The 18,228-nt window shown below is 30.8% G+C and overlaps 2 protein-coding genes across 5 annotated transcripts; one reads left to right on the forward strand and one right to left on the reverse strand.

Annotated features, from left to right (window-relative positions):
• The first annotated feature begins 1,728 nt into the window (after window positions 1-1,728).
• On the forward strand, window positions 1,729-3,880 carry LOC145955049 (uncharacterized). Its single transcript, XM_083069746.1, has 4 exons — window positions 1,729-2,597; window positions 2,678-2,777; window positions 2,877-3,652; window positions 3,846-3,880. Exons 1-3 carry the CDS (start codon window positions 1,729-1,731, stop codon window positions 3,633-3,635), a joined length of 1,728 nt encoding a protein of 575 aa, XP_082925872.1. The 3' UTR covers window positions 3,636-3,652; window positions 3,846-3,880.
• Window positions 3,881-6,914: 3,034 nt separating this feature from the next.
• On the reverse strand, window positions 6,915-17,693 carry LOC109814660 (agamous-like MADS-box protein MADS1). 4 transcript variants are annotated; one of them, XM_020379140.3, is made up of 9 exons: window positions 17,455-17,693; window positions 16,882-17,117; window positions 11,952-12,033; window positions 10,452-10,513; window positions 10,267-10,366; window positions 9,925-9,966; window positions 9,089-9,130; window positions 8,808-8,971; window positions 6,915-7,202 (listed from the first exon to the last, which is right to left on the reverse strand). In XM_020379140.3, the coding sequence occupies exons 2-9, from the start codon at window positions 17,106-17,108 to the stop codon at window positions 7,199-7,201; spliced, it is 723 nt and encodes a 240-aa protein (XP_020234729.1). In that variant the 5' UTR covers window positions 17,109-17,117; window positions 17,455-17,693; the 3' UTR covers window positions 6,915-7,198. The 4 variants fall into 4 exon arrangements, with proteins under 4 accessions (XP_020234729.1, XP_020234727.1, XP_020234730.1 ...); XM_020379138.3 differs by having other exon boundaries at window positions 17,369-17,459; XM_020379141.3 differs by lacking the exon at window positions 17,455-17,693 and adding an exon at window positions 17,305-17,385.
• Window positions 17,694-18,228: the final 535 nt, after the last annotated feature.

Raw genomic sequence — 18,228 nt, forward strand, 5'->3', positions numbered from 1 at the left:
TTCAATTTAGGGTTCCAGCTTCTACGTCCGTCGGAAAATGTTGCCTACCCGAGTTCCCAGCCGCTTCTTGGAATTGAGGTTAGGTTTTTAATTGAAGAAATAAGGTTTTGAATAGGGTTGTCCTACTGGTGCTGTCTTTATTGGTGCACGAGAATATTTTGAAAAAATTCCACGTGATCTTATGGCACCAAAAACCACCGATTTTTAAGGGCATGGACGCTAGTAGCACCTGTAATTAATGGTAAAGGTAAACTAATAAACTTGTTGAAATCGAAGTGAACTAGCCTCTTACCCGAAATCGAAGTGAACCAAGATTGCTTTGAGGAGAATAGAAATACTTATATGGATATGGTTATGGATGCGGCTTGTGATAGATTGAATCCAGAAGAAGAAATGGAGGAAGATCCGAATCCATCAGCTTCAAAGTTTTATAACTTACTAAGAGATGCTGACGAACAACTATGGGATGGTTATAAGAAGCATAAGAAATTGCCAGATGTAACCCAACTCATAAATTTGAATTCAGAGTTTAATATGAGTGTGAGTTGTTATGATTGAATGATTGCCATAATCAAAAGCATGCTTCCAGAGTCGGAAAAGTTACCTGAAAATTATTACAAATCCAAGCGAATGGTTAGTGAGTTGGGATTAGGATATGAGAAGATAGATGCATGTATTAATCATTGCATGTTGTATTATAAATAAAATAGTGATAAGGATGTTTGCTCAGTATGCGGACAACCGCGATTTAAACCAAAGGCAAAACATTTTTCAAAACAGAAAGATGTCCCTTACTCAGTGTTGAGATATTTCCCCATTATTCCAAGACTCCAACGTCTTTTTATGTCTAAAAATACTTCAAAATATATGCGTTGGCATGTCGATGGTGTGCGTCAAGATGAATCAATTATGACACATCCAGCTGATGCTGATGCTTGGAAGAAATTTGACCATACCCATCCAACATTTGCACAAGAGCCGTGAAATGTTAGGCTTGGACTTTGCATAGATGGCTTTAATCCATTTGGTAATTCAAGTACCTCATATTCATGTTGGCCTGTTTTCCTCACACCATACAATCTTCCCCCAAGTATGTGTATGAAAAGGGAATATATATTTCTCAGTCTTGTGATTCCTGGACCAAAGTCTCCCGGTAGAAGTTTAGATGTGTATCTTAGGCCTCTAATTGATGAGTTGAAAATATTATGGAACATTGGGGTTAACACTTTTGATGCATGTAGGAAGCAAAATTTCATTATGAAAGCAGCTTTATTATGGACAATAAGTGACTTTCCAGCATATGGAATGTTATCTGGTTGGAGCACTCATGGGAGACTTGCTTGCCCCTATTGTATGGAGCATAGTAAATCATTTTATCTGAAACATGGAAGGAAATGTTGTTGGTTTGATTGTCATCGTCAATTATTGCCCATTGATCATCAATTTCGTCGTGATCGACACTCTTTTAAGAAGTCAACAGTGGTAAAATCTTTACCTCCACAAGAATTTAATGGCATGGATGTCTTAAATATGGTGAATCAACTTCATTCTATCACTTTTGGCTTGAAGGCACCCAAACAACAACAACCTGGCTTTGGTACAAGGCATAATTGGGTGAAGAAAAGCATATTCTGGGAATTACCTTATTGGTCCACTAATCTAATATGACACAATTTGGATGTCATGCATGTTGAAAAAAATGTGTTTGACAATATCTTCAACACTGTCATGGACATAAAGGGAAAGACGAAAGACAATGCAAATGCAAGAGCTGATTTGAAAAATATTTGTAAACGCCCAAGTTTAGAGTTGATATTTGAGAATGAAAAGTATAAAAAGCCAAAGGCGACATATGTCTTGAATGATAATCAAAGAAAGAAAGTGTGTGAGTGGATAAAACAATTAAAATTTCCAGATGGATATGCATCTAACATATCACGTTGCATTAATATAGATGAAGGAAAGATATATGGAATGAAAAGTCATGACTGTCATGTTTTTATGCAAAGACTAATTCCTTTGGCATTTTGTGATATGTTGCCAAAGCCAATATGGGGAGTATTAACAGAACTCAGCTTGTTTTTCAAAGAAATTTGTGCACATGAGATACGTACTTCTGTCATGGACAATGTTAAGGTTTCCATTATTGAAACAATTTGCAAGCTCGAAAAGATTTTCCCGCCAGCATTCTTTGATTCCATGGAACATTTAATTGTGCATCTCCCTTATGAAGCCAAGGTTGGAGGACCAGTGCAGTACAGATGGATGTATCCATTTGAGAGGTGCATGTTGTACTTGAAAAAGAAGGTTCGAAATAAAGCAAGGGTTGAAGGATCCATTTGTGAAGCTTATATTGTGGAAGAAATTTCTAATTTTGCTTCTATGTACTTTGATCCAACTATACAAACAAGACACACTCAAGTTCCTCGAAATGATGATGGTGGTGAAGATGCCAATGGTGATGATAAGTTGTCTATTTTTAAATACCCATGTCGTCCTATTGGCAAGGGTCAAAAAATAATATTAACAGATAAAGATCTTGAAATTGCTGAGACATATGTTCTTGTAAATTGCAAAGAAGTGGAACCTTATCTCCAGTAAGTTTGCTCCCTAATTTCTCAATTTTGGTAGTTTATAGTGAAATTAGTTTTCTTATTAAATTTATTATATGTATTAGACAATTTGAGGATTCGCTAAAGGAAACAAATCCCAATATTGATGAGGATGAAATAGTGGAAACTCGCGATAAAAACTTCAGTAAATGGTTGAAACATCAAGTGAGTCAACTTACTCATAAATGTATATAATGTTCTTTTTAACGTTCATAATATATACTAAGTGATGCAACCATTTTTTCTCTTTGAAATCATTTACAGGTAAGTACAAATCAAGTTGATGATCAAATGATTAAAGAGATAAGTTATGGTCCATCTAAATTTGCAACTTCTTTTAATGGCTTAATAGTTAATGGATATAGATTTCATACTAAGGACTATGGACATAATAAAGCCACCATGAATAGTGGGGTATGCGTTCGGGGAAATATATATGGTGAGAATGATTTAGACTATTATGGAATTGTTGAGGATATATTAGAATTATCATATATTGGACATCAAAGAGTAATTATCCTACGCTGCCACTGGTTTGACCCAAATGGTGTCACTATTGATGAAAGATATGGGTTGGTTGATATCAAACATAAATCAAAGCTTCAATCATATGAGCCATTTGTTTTAGCTGAACAAGCACAACAAGTTTACTACACAAGATACCCACAAAGTGGGGGTAGATCTAGTGATGAATGGTGGGCAGCTTGCAAAGTTAGACCGAAACTTTTTATGGCTGAGACATTAAATGATGAATTTGGTGGATCAAATGAGCTAACTTATACTAATTATTACCAAGATGATGGATCCATAAGAGCACACCAAAGTGTTATACACGATGAGACGATACCATTGTTTGATGGAATTGCTCCAATGGAAGAAGTAGGCAACAATGATATACATCATCCAATGGACAACTTGCATCATGATCACTTCATTGATGATATTGAAGATGATGAGATTGAAGATATTAACGAGTTCATAGATGATGAGGAATTATATGATTCAGAATCTAGTTATGATTAACAACTTGATTTTGAAAGGTGATGAATATATTCTAAACGGTTTTAGTTTCAACACATTACACATAATTACTCATTTTTTAGTGTTAAAATAAGAAATAGATAAAAGGGTTTCTAATTGGTACTAGTATTGCCTTATTTGATTACTTGTGGTTTTTTATGACTTTAATTTCCCATATAAATGATCACTTTTTGTTATTTTTATTTTATGTAGGTAATCATTATGCCAACTACTCGAGGAAGAGGGCGTCAGGTTAATCAAGCCAATAATCCTCATCAGCTCACTCAAATTGCTTCGAATCCTCCACCACATGTTCCTCATCAGCTCTTTTTTGCAAACACAATTACCAGAGATGATGAGGCAAATAATTCAAGCAGTTCAACCATCAACAACACCATCAACCAACCAACATAGGGAGGATCAAGGACAAGATGATGATTTTACTAGCTTAGGTTGATTACTATTTAGGATGACTCGTTATTTGGCTTTTCTTTTTGTAAGACATTAATTAGTTTAGGTTTCTTTAAGATAGTATGCACAAGTTGGATTTTGTAAGACATTTAACAATTTGGTTTTGTAAGAGATATTGTTACATGCAACTTTTATCTTAAATCATGTCGAATTGAAAAAAAATAATGTAGTTGATTTAGATTTATTTAAAATATCAAATTAAGTGGCATATTTACAGGGATTCATGAGAGAATAATGTATATATAGATAAATTAGGAAGGTTTCGCGAGATATTAGCGAGGGATTCGCGAGGAAACTCAAAAGATATGTTGTGAAGGTTTCGCGAGGGATTAGCGTGGTATTCGCGAGGGAAGTCAATTCATATGCTTTGATGGATTTGCGAGGGTTTAGCAAGGGATTTGCGAATGACATATTTGCGAGGGTTTAGCGAGGGATTTGCGCAGGACATATTTGCGAGGGTTTAGCGAGGGATTTGCGAGGGAACTCAATCCATATGCTTTGATGGATTTGCGTGGTATTCGCGAGGGAACTCAATTCATATGCTTTGATGGATTTGCGAGGGTTTAGCGAGGGACATATTTGCGAGGGTTTAGCGAGGGATTTACGAGGGACCTCAATTGATATATTGCTAGAGAGTTGCGAGGAATTAGCGACGATATCACGAGGGATAATTGCGACGGAGTAGCGACAAAGTAGCGATGGAATATTAAATACAATTAGCGAGGGAATTTAGGTTCTACATTTGCGAGGCAATAGCGAAGAATTAGCGGCACAAATTTGTGACGGACTAGCGAAGCTGGTTGCAAGGGAAAAGCGAAGGAATGTAGCGAGGGAATTGCGAGGGATATTCATCCGTCGCTAATTAGTGACTTGAATTTAGCGAGGGAAAGATCCCTCGCAAATCCCTCGCTAGTCCCTCGCTAAACAGCGAGGGATCTTTCCCTCTCTAATCTGTGAAATTCTTGTAGTGAACTCCATCCTCATTAGGCATAGGATCAAGAGTTTGAGGCACATCACCTTTGAAGATCCACCTATTTTCTTGATTCTTCATCCTCATGTGATGAAAAGATGCTCTTCCAATCTTATTGGATGAGTACAAAATGATCTTCTCCCCCGTGTGAGATCCACTCAATGGTACTAAAAAATTCTTGATAGTAACAAAGTATAAGGATAGGGACCATCCTCCTTTTTCCTTGCTTTCCAGATACAATCATTCACAACATATACCCAATTTATCTAAATCTTATTCTTAATTGCATACATAAGCATAAATTCATCTCTAGACATTTGAGCATGGTTATGCAACACAGGCTTAATCATCCAAGCAATAATAAAAGAAATAAGCCTATCATTCTTTTTCATACCACCAGCAAAAAACTTACTATAATTTGAATCTCAAGGTTCCTCTGTAAATCCTTGAAAGTGGTCATATCATTAAAGTCACCAAATTTTGCACCCTAAGGTCTCTCTAGGCTTGTACCCTTTAGACCAATAATTGCTAGAAGGGTATGTTTGTCCAGCCTTACAAGCATCCCCCTTGCAGTAGATGTCAAACAATAGAAGACCCTCACCAAATCCAAGTATTAAGGACCTTGAAGTTCCAAAAACTTCTTCAGCCCTTGAAACTCCAACAAAGGTAGAAATATGAACCCCTCATTGGTGAACCATATTCCAGATTTAGAGTCATTGGTTGAATGATTATTCTCCCAGCTTACCATTCAAAATACTCTTTTTGGGTTTTCTCCTCTGGAAACCATTGGTTGACCAAAGCCTGCCTCTCAAAAGGTAGAGGTCTTTTACTCCTCATAACTTTGAGTTTTTTGGGTCTCTTAAAAGAAGAAGAAGCGATGGAAGAGTTTAGAAGGTGAGAGATGAAGAGTTTGAAGGTTTGTAGAAGGTTAGGGTTTGAAAGTGTGAGTAAAGTTCTTGAAGAATGATGTATATATAACGAGAGGTGTGAGTTTTAAGGGTTTTAAGTGTTAGAATATGTTTTAGAAGTGAAGCATCAAGGTTTTCCATGAAGGATTCGAACCCTTTGGATTTTGGCACGAGTAACTATCTGTTGCGGTGCTCATCACAACTGCAACAACTTGCAATTAAAATGTAATTTTAAATCACTAAAAATTTTGCAATGTAACAGTAGCATAATATTCGAAATACAACCATAATAGATCTGTAATACCATTTATTCCATTTTTGTGTCAAAATACATACATAGATTCAAATTTTAATCTGCTAATCTAATAAATTTGGTCACATGAGATGTTAAGAGAGGGAGAAAGATAACTAATGATAATTGGTTGGTGTGTTGGAAGGTGCATGATGCATTTTAGAAAAGAGAATAAAGGAGTTTGGAATAAAAAAGTAAATAAAAAAAATATCTCATTAATTTTTATTATTATAAATTTATATATTTATATAACAATTTCACATCCCAATAATTATAATCTACATCGCAGAAGTTGCAATAATCGCAACCATAATGGCCGCAACTATAATGTAACTACGATCGCATCCACAACTTAAACCCATCGGTTAGAGTACTTCTTGTATTCTCATTAATTTCACTTGAATTTGTCTATATATATAAAAATAAAAAGTGATGCTGCACTTTTCCAGCATGTCACTCATATCTTATTCTACACTTTTCTCTCTTTTCTTTCCATCTCTTTTTCAAATTGTAAGAGTTGTAAAAAAAATTGTTAGAATAACCTTTTTCTTTCAGTTTTATTTAGTACCCCCAAGTTCATCTTTAAACAACCATTTTATAGCACTAGGCCATAACAGATACAAACAGACAAATACAAGGTGTGAGGTTTAGAAACTAGTTCTTATTAATTAAAGGATACATAAACATTTGTATGAAATATGGGTCCAAAATGCTGGTTCATTTTTAGTTCAGTCTAATGACCTTTATAGTAAACAACGCAAATTCTAAAGTCACTACTTGTTCAAGAAAAGCAGACATGTATGGCATTATTGGATCTCCACAATACAGTCACTACACGCGTAACTATTCAAATAGCTAGCTAGATTAATTAACCGTTATAAGGTTTGTGGCAGAACTTCCAGTAGTAGCTTTATTTTCCAGCATATCAGCTGCATTCAAATATAAAAAATGGCACGTTATTATAAAGTTATAGAAGCATATCAAAATGGTTATTAATGTTGCTAAGCAAAGTGATGAACTAAAGCAACTGCCTATAGAAACTAGTAACAAACTTAAACAGACCATTTTCTAACCATAATAAAATGGGATCAGACATTAATATGTGCAAACTCTCTTTCCCTGATTTTCTTCAAATGAATAATTTAGCACATTTTATTGATTAATTACCCTTTTTTGAAAAAGGTTTAAAAACTTTCTAAGCAAGCTGGAATTTACTACATGTCCGGCCTTCAAACAATATATAATTAAGAAAAATGTTTCTTTTGTTGGTAGTTGAGATTTTTCTATTGTCATAATTAAATATTTTAAAGTCTATATAATTTTTCATTTTATTTATTAGTTTGATAAATATTACTTATATTAAAAAAAAGTAAGTTGTTTTGACAAGTGATATTTATTTGTTAGTTTAGTTATATTTTATCGCTCGTTTTATCAAATCAAGAGTTAGGTAGCTTTAGTATTTAAATACTTGTTGTAAATACTTTTAATATATATAAAATTAAACTCATAACTCGTACATATCATCAATTTTTGTCCCTTTTATATGTGTGATACTATAAAGTTTTGTTTATTCATACACTTTAATTTTTCATGTTCTAATTTTCACCTCTTTAACATCGCACTATTCTTTCAAGTTTTTCAGAATCTATATAAAATGTAAAATTACTTAATATGAAAAGGGTAATTCTAATCCTAATGATTTTCTTCATTCATTAAATTTTATGTCTTCTTTATACTATCCTCTTGCTCTTTATTTTTTTTTATTGTGTACTCAGAGTTTTCATATACATGTTTATACATTATTATGATATTGTGTACTTTATACTTATATCTTCATAGTTTTGTTTTTGATCATCATCTAAAAGACATCATACCAATTGAAGCTAGCATATGCGTGTTTATAAATTCATTTTCATCCCTTTTTATTCTAATTATGTGAAACTTTGATTTGATCCCAACATTTTTCCTTACTCATCACGTTATATTTATACTTGTCTTTATTTCTTTTGTTTTTTTTCATCTCTATTTTATCTTAAGGTGTACAATACACCCCTTTAAGGTGTGAAGATATCAATTTCTTTTATGAAAAGTTGTATAGCTATTTTACTAATACAGTGAAACACTTTTACATTAACATTATTAATCAATTACAATTAATTGTAGATATGACATTTTAATTATTTATTGTAAAAATAAGCAAGCTCACCATGCATAATAATTTATAATTAGACAATAATATAAAATTATTTTATATTATTAATTGCATTACTTATTTTCTCTTTTATAAAAGGGAAAACAAATCAGATGAAACTTTTTCAACGAATGCAAAGGTAAGTAGGTAAGTATAAAAAAGTGATGTGAAACAAACTATATACGTTAGTAACGGTACGTTGTTCAAATAATTGGTTCAACTCATATTGTAAAAAATAAAAAAGCATATCTTTTGCTATATATGATCATTTGAGTCCTAGTTTTTGGCTTCAGTAACTTCCCAATTGTTAATAAGAGAAAATGTATGCATGAATATTGCTTACACAAGTTGTAGAGCAGTCTGGTCTTGACGAGAATACTGTTGATCAGAAGCAATGAGATTTACAGGGAAAAAATTCCTGTCATATGATTGTGAAGGAAGAGACTCGCACAGTGTTCCTTGCATCATATTTGATTGCTGTTGTTGAGCTCTCTCATGTTCAGCTATCTGCACCGTGCAACAACTTTTTATTAACCATTCATTAATCCACTATACTAACCAATCATGCACCACGTTTTTGTGATTTCACATAGATTCTTAGTGAGTTTAGAGAAAAAGAGAGACCTTAGCTCGCAGATAGTTATTATGGTTTTGCAGCTCAATTTCCTGCATCAACAAACTTACATACGTCAACCCGTGTAAATTAAAGAAACCTTGATCAATAAGGTAAAATCAAATTACAAGAACGTTTTCCAATTAAAGGGAAACTAGTATATAAAGAAGTTTGATATAGAATATACATACTCATTAATTTAATCAACATGTAAACAAAAAACAATGATTAGCACTAACATTCCTACTGCATTTGGTTATAAACTTATAATATATTTTATTTAGAGTTTATCTTTTAAAAATTTTAAAATGTAAACTAATTTATTAGCAAACTATTATATGAAAAATACTAATTACTCACTCTTTAACATATTTAACTGTAGTTGGTCAAAGTAAGATTGGGGTGTCTCTCTGTAGCAAAATAAATATATATTTAGTTACTCATAACATTACATAGAAAAATTTGTTTGAGGTCTAAAATAAAGTATTTGCTAAAAGAGATTGGTTCAAATTCAATCTTAAAAATTAGCTTAAGAGAAAAAGAAAAAAAAAAGTTTCAAGTGTTATAATTATTATGGTGAATATGTTGGTCATGTTCTTAGTTATATATATAAAATATCTTAAGAGCATAAAGTTTTGTAAGATTGTACATTGACAAACAGTTTAACGTCAATGGTGAATATCAACCTTAAAGAGTTGTTTTAACGATATCTTAACTTGTTTTTAGATATCTTAAAAGTTAGCATCTTCTTCTATAATTTTTTTGAGAAACTTACTATGCAAGCGATTATATATAGCAAACAAACAAGTAAAACAGAAATTAACACCAAATAAGTTGATGAAAATACCCGCTTTTGCATGAACTCGACATCAGCAAACAATGTTTCATGCTGCAAAATTTTCAGTGTGTCAGTCCAAATCAATAATGATATACTAGGGAAAATAATGTATATTTTCTAAATATATGATAAGTCAAACCATATAATTAAAAAACACCGAGTCAAAAAGTTGTGTATCTGGCCTTTGCTATATATCTTTTGCTCATCTATATTAATTCATGTTTTGGTTTACCTTCAAGTGTCGACATCATTAAATCCCCACATGAATTATTGTACATATTATTAGTCTACCCATATACCAGTAATTTATTATTTATGCCTAAAATTATTGTCAAGTTGAGCTTATAATACCTTTCTAGATCTAACTCTGCTTAATCCTTTCTCCAATCTACCCTCCAGGTTCTTTAGTTCCTTGAGACTCAGAGAACCAAGTGCTTCACCAAGAATATGCCTACAATGCGAAATTTTCATTGACAAGTTATTCAAATGAGAAAGTCTGAGAACCTGTTTAAAACATATAACATGCAGAAACTGACCTGTTTAGATTCTGAATATCTCTAATTTGTCTCCTCAATTTGGATGATTCTTGCTGGTAAAACTGATTTTGGTAGATAGTGTTAGTGTGACAGAATATTGTGGAGGAGAAATATAATGTAGTAAATTTAGTGTTAGTGTGACAGAATATTTCTATTAAAACTGATTTTGGTAGATAGTGTTACTGATAGTTGTTTCTCTTGGGATGAAGAATTAAGATGCATGTGTGTTACGATGTTATATGATTTGAGATTTGTTTGGATAAATTTATTTAAAAATACTAATAAGAGAAGAAAATAGAAAGAGATTAAAAATGAAATAATTTTTTTCAAGTTAAAATTAATTTATAAAATTTTTCTCATATTAACTTTTTCAAAAACTTACTTTAACTTGACTTATACAAAAAATTGTTTTATTTTTTTTTCTATTTTTTTATTTTATAAGTATTTTTAAATAAATTTATCCAAACAGTGTCTTGATAATTTATAGAGATGATATTCAATTAAGTTTGTACTAGAAATAAAAACAGCATTGTACTTTATTTTTCTTACTATTGTTAACATTAAGAGCGATTGCGACTTTAAAGACTGGAAACATTCTCTAAACTCTTGTGAAAGATTTAGCCAACTCTCAATTCTCACTAAGTGGGAGTGTCATGCATTGTGTTTCCTTTTTTTTTTTTATACTATAAAAAATTATTTATTAAAGAATACAAAGATCAAAACAAGTTGATTATTTAAACAACTTTTGCATTAATTTGTTCCATGTCCTCTAATGCACATTTAAACATGATTTTTTTAAAAAGCTAAAAACATCATTGATAATAAAATTGCTTAAATTCAGCACAAGATATGCTAAATTTAAGACATGTTAAAAAAATTAAAAAAAACAAACAAAATAAATAGTATTGCTTGAAGTACAAGGATAATTCTATCCACATACATGGAATGTGGTTTGAATTGCAACTAAGAAAAATCAATTTGATGTATGTAGCTAGGTAGAACTACTCGAGGCAATATAAGTTTTCTTATCAAATTTTAATCTATTTAAGGCTGGAATGTTTATTGATGTTATTGTTGATTTTGCACAAGCTATGTTTAAACCCTTCAAAAGGTACAAAAATTTGCTATTAGGTAGTCTTCTTATTAGTGTTGTCTCAATGGACTTCATGTAATACCTCTTATACTCATATTAATGATTTTTTTTTTCATAAAAACATAGTTTTAATCTTTAATTATTTCACGGACAAACAAAAGATGCATATTTGTTTTGATTCCAGAAATTTTATATGCAGGATTCGGCACATTCATTATATGGCAAACTCCACATAAGTTGATCCATCACACTTATGGGATTTGACCATATAAAATGCCTGGCTAAAAAAGACTGTAATTACGAAATTAATGATATATGTGCATTTTTTTATTAGCTAAATAACCATAACAAAGCCTTTTTTTTAATTACCAATTTATCTTTGAGATTGATTATCTTAATAAATTTACCTGTGTATTAGCTTCAGATACGGATTCTGCGTTTGAGGAAGCAGCACATGCCTTTTTGTACCTTTCAATAGTTGCCCTAACACTGCAAAGTACAAACAAGCAAATTAATGTAAATTTTAGTGGGATTAGTGGGATCGATATCACAAATCTAAGAACAAAAATTCAAATAAGTACAAAGCTTACTGACATAAACACGTGACTTCTTATATATTTTTCATTAGTTCGTTGACATTGGACCCTAAAATAACCATATTAGAAATGTTGTAGGTTTGAAACCCATGTGCATTCCACTTGCCATAACAACTACGCATCAAGATCGTCTGAACATGAAAATTAAATTTACATGTCTTACAGATATGATTAATTAAGTTACCAATTTATAGAACATGAATCGGTAAATTTAGTTTATCATTTCACAATCACATGGAAGACCGAATATGATATATCAGTTTTGAAAATATTCTCCAATGCATGAAATAGTTTAGAGTTTATATATGTTGATTAATTGTGGTTGATCTATCAAATACACAATTGTTCTCTAATGATACATTTTATGTAATATAATATTTGTCATTAAAATTACTTTTATCCGTATTATAAATATAATATATGTTGGTATATTGTTAAAAAAATATAAGAGTAATTTATAGTGATATATAAAATATACTGTTAAATTTTATTCAAAATCAATATTAAAATTATGTGTAAATATATATTAAATAGATTTATATTATACATATATTATATCTATAATAATACGTTTGTATTATTTGTCTGTATATAACAATTCTTATGGTTATTGTATTGTATATATATTGTGCAATATTCACCATCTAAAAGATTCATTTGTAATATGAGGTCATACTATATCAGAAGTAAAAATCAACTAAATTAAAGAAGCGAGAGACATACATAAACAGAAACGTATATGAAATAAAGGCTTCAAAGCGAGGAGGATATACATATATTATATATTATAGCAAGTATTGAAGAAAAATACGGATGATTTAGAAAATTGATTTTAAATACAATACAAAGTATGAGTGGAACTAGAAATGTGCCATCACTATAATAAATGTTACATATAGTGACTACAAAAAGTGTCACTATAAGTATAATATATATATATATATATATATATATATATATATATATATATATATTTGGCATATAGTTACACAATTTTAATGTTGATTTTGAATGAGATTTAACAACATATTTTGTGTGTCACTATAGTTTATACTCACACTTTTTAACAATATACCAACATATATTATATTTATTGTGTAAGTAAAAATAATTTTTAGTGTCACATATTGTGTCACTATAAGATGTGTGTCACTATATGTCAATTTCTCATGGTTTTGTTGGTTGGAACTGGATTTTTTTATTTTATCTTTTATCATATTTGTAAATCTTGTGAGATAAAAAGAAGTTTTCGTTTAAATGCTTAGGAAATCATACATTTCTTCAAATAATACTTTATATCAATCCAATTCTTACATATGTAAATCCTCCATAAAGCTCCCAATCCATTAAGTTAAAATGATATATTTTGCTAAAGACAATAACTAAAAGGTGTTTGCATTAAATTTTTATAAAAATATTAAATATTAAAAATTATAATGTAAATACATTAATTAAATGTTACATTTTCTAATCATATATTTTTTTTTTAACTTTTGATTTCTTAACTATTACTCTTAAAAATAAGTATTAACAAAATATAAAAGAAAATTACAAAAAAACCAATATGATGATCATGAATAAACGTTCTTACATATACATTATTAATCCATCATTATAAAATTAATTAATATAAAAGTTATTATTTCACTACAAGAAATAAAACATACATGATATATTGACATACAAAAAGTGTCACTATAAGTATAATATATATAGTTATATATTTATTTGACATATAACTACACACAGTTTTAATATTAATTTTAAATGAGATTTAACAACATATTTTATGTATCATTATAATTTATATACCCTTTTTAACAATATATCAACATAAATTATATTTATTGTGTAAATAAAAATAATTTTTATTGATACATATTATATCATTATATAGAGTGTATATCATTATATCGCAATTTCCTTATACTAGTGCTTGGAGTATCGATATTATTCATATGTCAAAAAGTTACTGTGCTATATCACAACCTTAATATTGTCGAGCCCTGATTGGCCATCCCTGCCACGCTGGCACATAATCCAACAATATCATTGGCTCAAACATTATAACAACTCTTCCTAAGTTCAAAAAACGTGTCACACTGCCCCATTTCACATGGTGTAACAACCATGAGAATCCCTATTTCTAATTAGAAAATTTCTCCAGTAGTTCTAGTTTCTGTGTCAGTGAACTTTGGAAACCTAAGAAAATGAATGTCATCAACTCAGAACTTCTCATTGGATCGTACTCTCTCTTTGTTTATTTTTCCCTCTCATTACACCTTTCTTTGTTACTCATATTTTCTAATTAAGGACACAAACCAAACGAAGCTGAATTTGTTTATGCAAACTCATTCTTTGAAATGTTCTAACATCTAAAGAGTGTAAAACCTCTCTCTTGAGAGTTTCTTAAAGTTCAAACTTCGAATACCAATAGTTAATGCCATGAGTACGAAGAAGCCCATAAGATATGATCATCTGGCCATAATGTAAATGTAAGCTTCCCTTTTCATTGAAATTTCCAAAACACATAATTGAGAGTAGGTAGAAAATTGACGTCAAGAGTAGAAGCTTTATTTCCTCAAAGATGAAAGAAATGAAAAAAGATGAAAGAGAGAGAGGTGCTTTGCTTTTAGCCATTCTTAGAATCTGATATCATGGTGTTACTTTTAGCAACTCAGGGTAAAAAACAAACCGATCCAGGAAGAATAACATCAAAACACCATAATATATAACTTCTTTTGGATACTATTTTTTAAAAAATTATACGAAATGGGAAAGAAAATGAACTTACAATTATATTTTATAAAGAAATGAACCAAAGACCCTGCAGAAGAATAAATGCCACCATATGCCCCGTTGTCCTTAGTGAAGAACAAAAAAATAATACTTCTCGTGACCAATGAATCGTATTTTTGTAACCCTTTGTTACAAAACAGGTTTGTTTGTTTATTTTACCAAAAAATAAATAAAAAGAAATTAACACGTAGTTGTACCCATAGAATAATACATGTTCATTTATAACTTAATCATTAAATATTATAATTTTTTTTTTGAAAAAAGATTAAATATTATAAATATGACTTGATCAGTTTTATTCAGATATCCATACAAAGGCTTTCATCTCGTTGAAGTTTGTCAATTCAAACACATCAGGTAAATGTTAGGGAGTGGAATTTTAAAGGGAAAAAAGAGTGAGCAATTTTTTTTTTTTATTTTTAAATTAAGAGTTACGTAAAAATAAAATATCTTGGAATTAAATTTATGTTAATTATCATTTTATTTTATTTTAAAAGTTTTAAATAATGAATATTTATTAGAAACAAAAAATCTTCAGTACCTTCTTTTTCTTTCCTTCTCCACTACAACCTCACTCCTAAACAGATAGACTTAGGAAAAAAATAACCACCTAATTCCGTGAATATTTAAAAAATCCTCTGCCAGAAATATCGTGGAAGCATAGAGTAATAGACATTGAAAATACTACACGGGCTGGGAAACCCTAACTGCAGCATGTTTCCTTGACCATATTGTAAAGGACAAAAATTATGAAAAGTGGGGAACGAATTTTAGACTTTCATGAACATCTGCATAAAATTTAATTTAGGACAGAATGATGATCAGAAAATAAAATCTGTTTCAACGTAAGAGGAATCTGAAATCTTTGACCCCAGAAACCCTAAGGTTTGGGGTTTGATAGGGTCATTACTATCATGTACCGTACGGTGATAAATACAAGAAATATTTCTTAAAACATATTTTTTATTATTCTCTTTTACAATATGGGGCTTTTAAATTGGTAGATATATATCGCTGATTTGACTGCCCTAAACAGATTTGGGTGTGTGAATAGTGAAAATCTGGAACCCTAGATAACTTGAAATTTTGTTGAGTTAATTAGGAGTATGAAGAAAAAATGATCATGATGGAAGAGAAGAGAAGATGATGAATGAGTACATGACAGCTTTATATGGCAGACTTTTGTAGGTTTTATGGTTGACATGTTGAGGGAAAGAGAGAGAAAGGAAGAGGATTGGAAAAAGCTTAAGAGCATGGGAGAATATACACAAAGAAGCTAAGATCTCTGACCTGCAAATCTTTGTAACCCTATTCAAATCTGTTCTCATCTTCATCTATTATGTGCTACTGGTACTCCTAGTATCACCTTAATACCTATTTCTATCTCTCACCTCAGATCTGCAACCTTTCAAACCAACAGTTCGGTAACATGAATAAAAAAAGCAATTGGGGTGTGAGATAAATGATATACGTATACTTCAAAACTCATAAAGGAAAGTGAAATTTATATTATAAAAAACAAACAAAAGGGACAAAATTAAAGAGTCTCCGGTGAAAGGAATTTCTGACTTTGAACAGAAAAATCCATCATGTTCTTTTATATCTTAAACTCATTAAAAATTTTAAAAACAAAGATGAAAAACTCACTTTTTATGGTAATATTAAATCAAATTTTTCATGACAGGATGTAATTAGATTCTGTTTAAATACAAGTTAAAAAATCTTTTAAAAACTTGTTTAAAAAATAAAAAACATATTTTATTAAAAAATTCTTCTAAGCCTACATATAATTATAGACTCTTGTTATATATCAAGTTGGACGTATTTTGAGACAATTTTACAAAGCATTTGTCATTATAAACACCACCAAAGAGAAACTAATGAAGAACCTTCAAGATTTGGGGGTTGGAAATTTAAGAAGGGTTTGGTGTGTTGGCAAAACCTGTTGTTGGCATACTCATACAAACGGCCACGAGTTGAGAAGACAACAAGAGCAACTTCAGCATCACACAAAACTGATAATTCATAAGCTTTCTTCAGCAAACCGTTGCGACGCTTGCAGAAGGTGACTTGCCTATTTGTGGTGTTCTCGATCCGTTTGATTTCAATCTTCCCTCTTCCCATTTTCTTTTGAGAAGACCCTTCTTGAGCTTGATTTGGAAGGTCCATGGTTGGAAGCTAAAACACATCACCAAAACCAAATAATTAGTATACCCTTATTCAATAATTACAAAATATATATATATATATATATATATATATATATATATATATATATATATATATATATATATATATATATATATATATACATGTGCAAATCGAACCGAATTAATAAACTCAAGAGAAAGGGAAATAGTTATACATGTGCCTAAGCCTAATGGTTTGGTATGATCTAGATTTTGGCATGCTATAAGCTAATCACTAACCATGAAAAGAGATAACACTAGACAAAGTCACAAAGGGTTTAGGGTAAGAGGGTGCAAAATAATAAAGAAGGCCAATATGTGTATACCTTATGAATCTGCACTAATTGTAGTTCTTTGGTGTAAAGCTTGAACTCAGGTACAAAGGATGCAAAATATGGAATAAGTGGGTTTGGCCTAGCAGACAGGTATTTATGGACTGAAAATAGACCCTCCAACAATTACCCAACTCACTAAAATTTAACTTCTCGTGTTGGAGAATTAAAGCATGAGAGAGAGAGAGAGAGAGGGTGACTTGAGGTTCACCTTTCATGCTCCGTAAACCATCCATTTCTTCATGTATGGGGAAAAGGTGAGGGAGATAATGAAAGGGTCTTTTCGAAAGTGACTTTAATTTGTTAATGTGGGGTTTGATTCAATTTCAATGAGAGGGACATCAACACAAAAGATTGCACGCAAAATTCCGAACCTTCAAATTAATTTTCAATTAGAGGGCCACTTTTACTTGGATTTTGTGTTAATTTTTCCACTTTTACTTCAAAGCATATATAATATATTTATATACTAAAGATTGTTAGTAAAAGTGTGGAATTTAATTTTTAGTATGAAGTCACAACTGTAAATAACATTTTACTTTTTCATAAAAGTTGGTCGTGTGTGAACGAGTTATACTTTCTTCTTAAATCAATTATATATTTATATCTGGAAGATATATTTTTGTTTCATGGAACTGTCCCCTACATCTCTTTAATTAGTATTTTGTATAGTTAATATTGAAAACCGAGAGTTCCCAATGACTCATGACCCTCTCTCTTGAATTATTACAATTTTAACCAAGAAGTAGGGTTCCCACGTGATGTCTG

Source organism: Cajanus cajan, chromosome 2 (genome assembly GCF_000230855.2).
Source record: "Cajanus cajan strain Asha chromosome 2, NIPB_CcT2T_4, whole genome shotgun sequence".
Classification (NCBI taxonomy): Eukaryota; Viridiplantae; Streptophyta; class Magnoliopsida; order Fabales; family Fabaceae; genus Cajanus; species Cajanus cajan.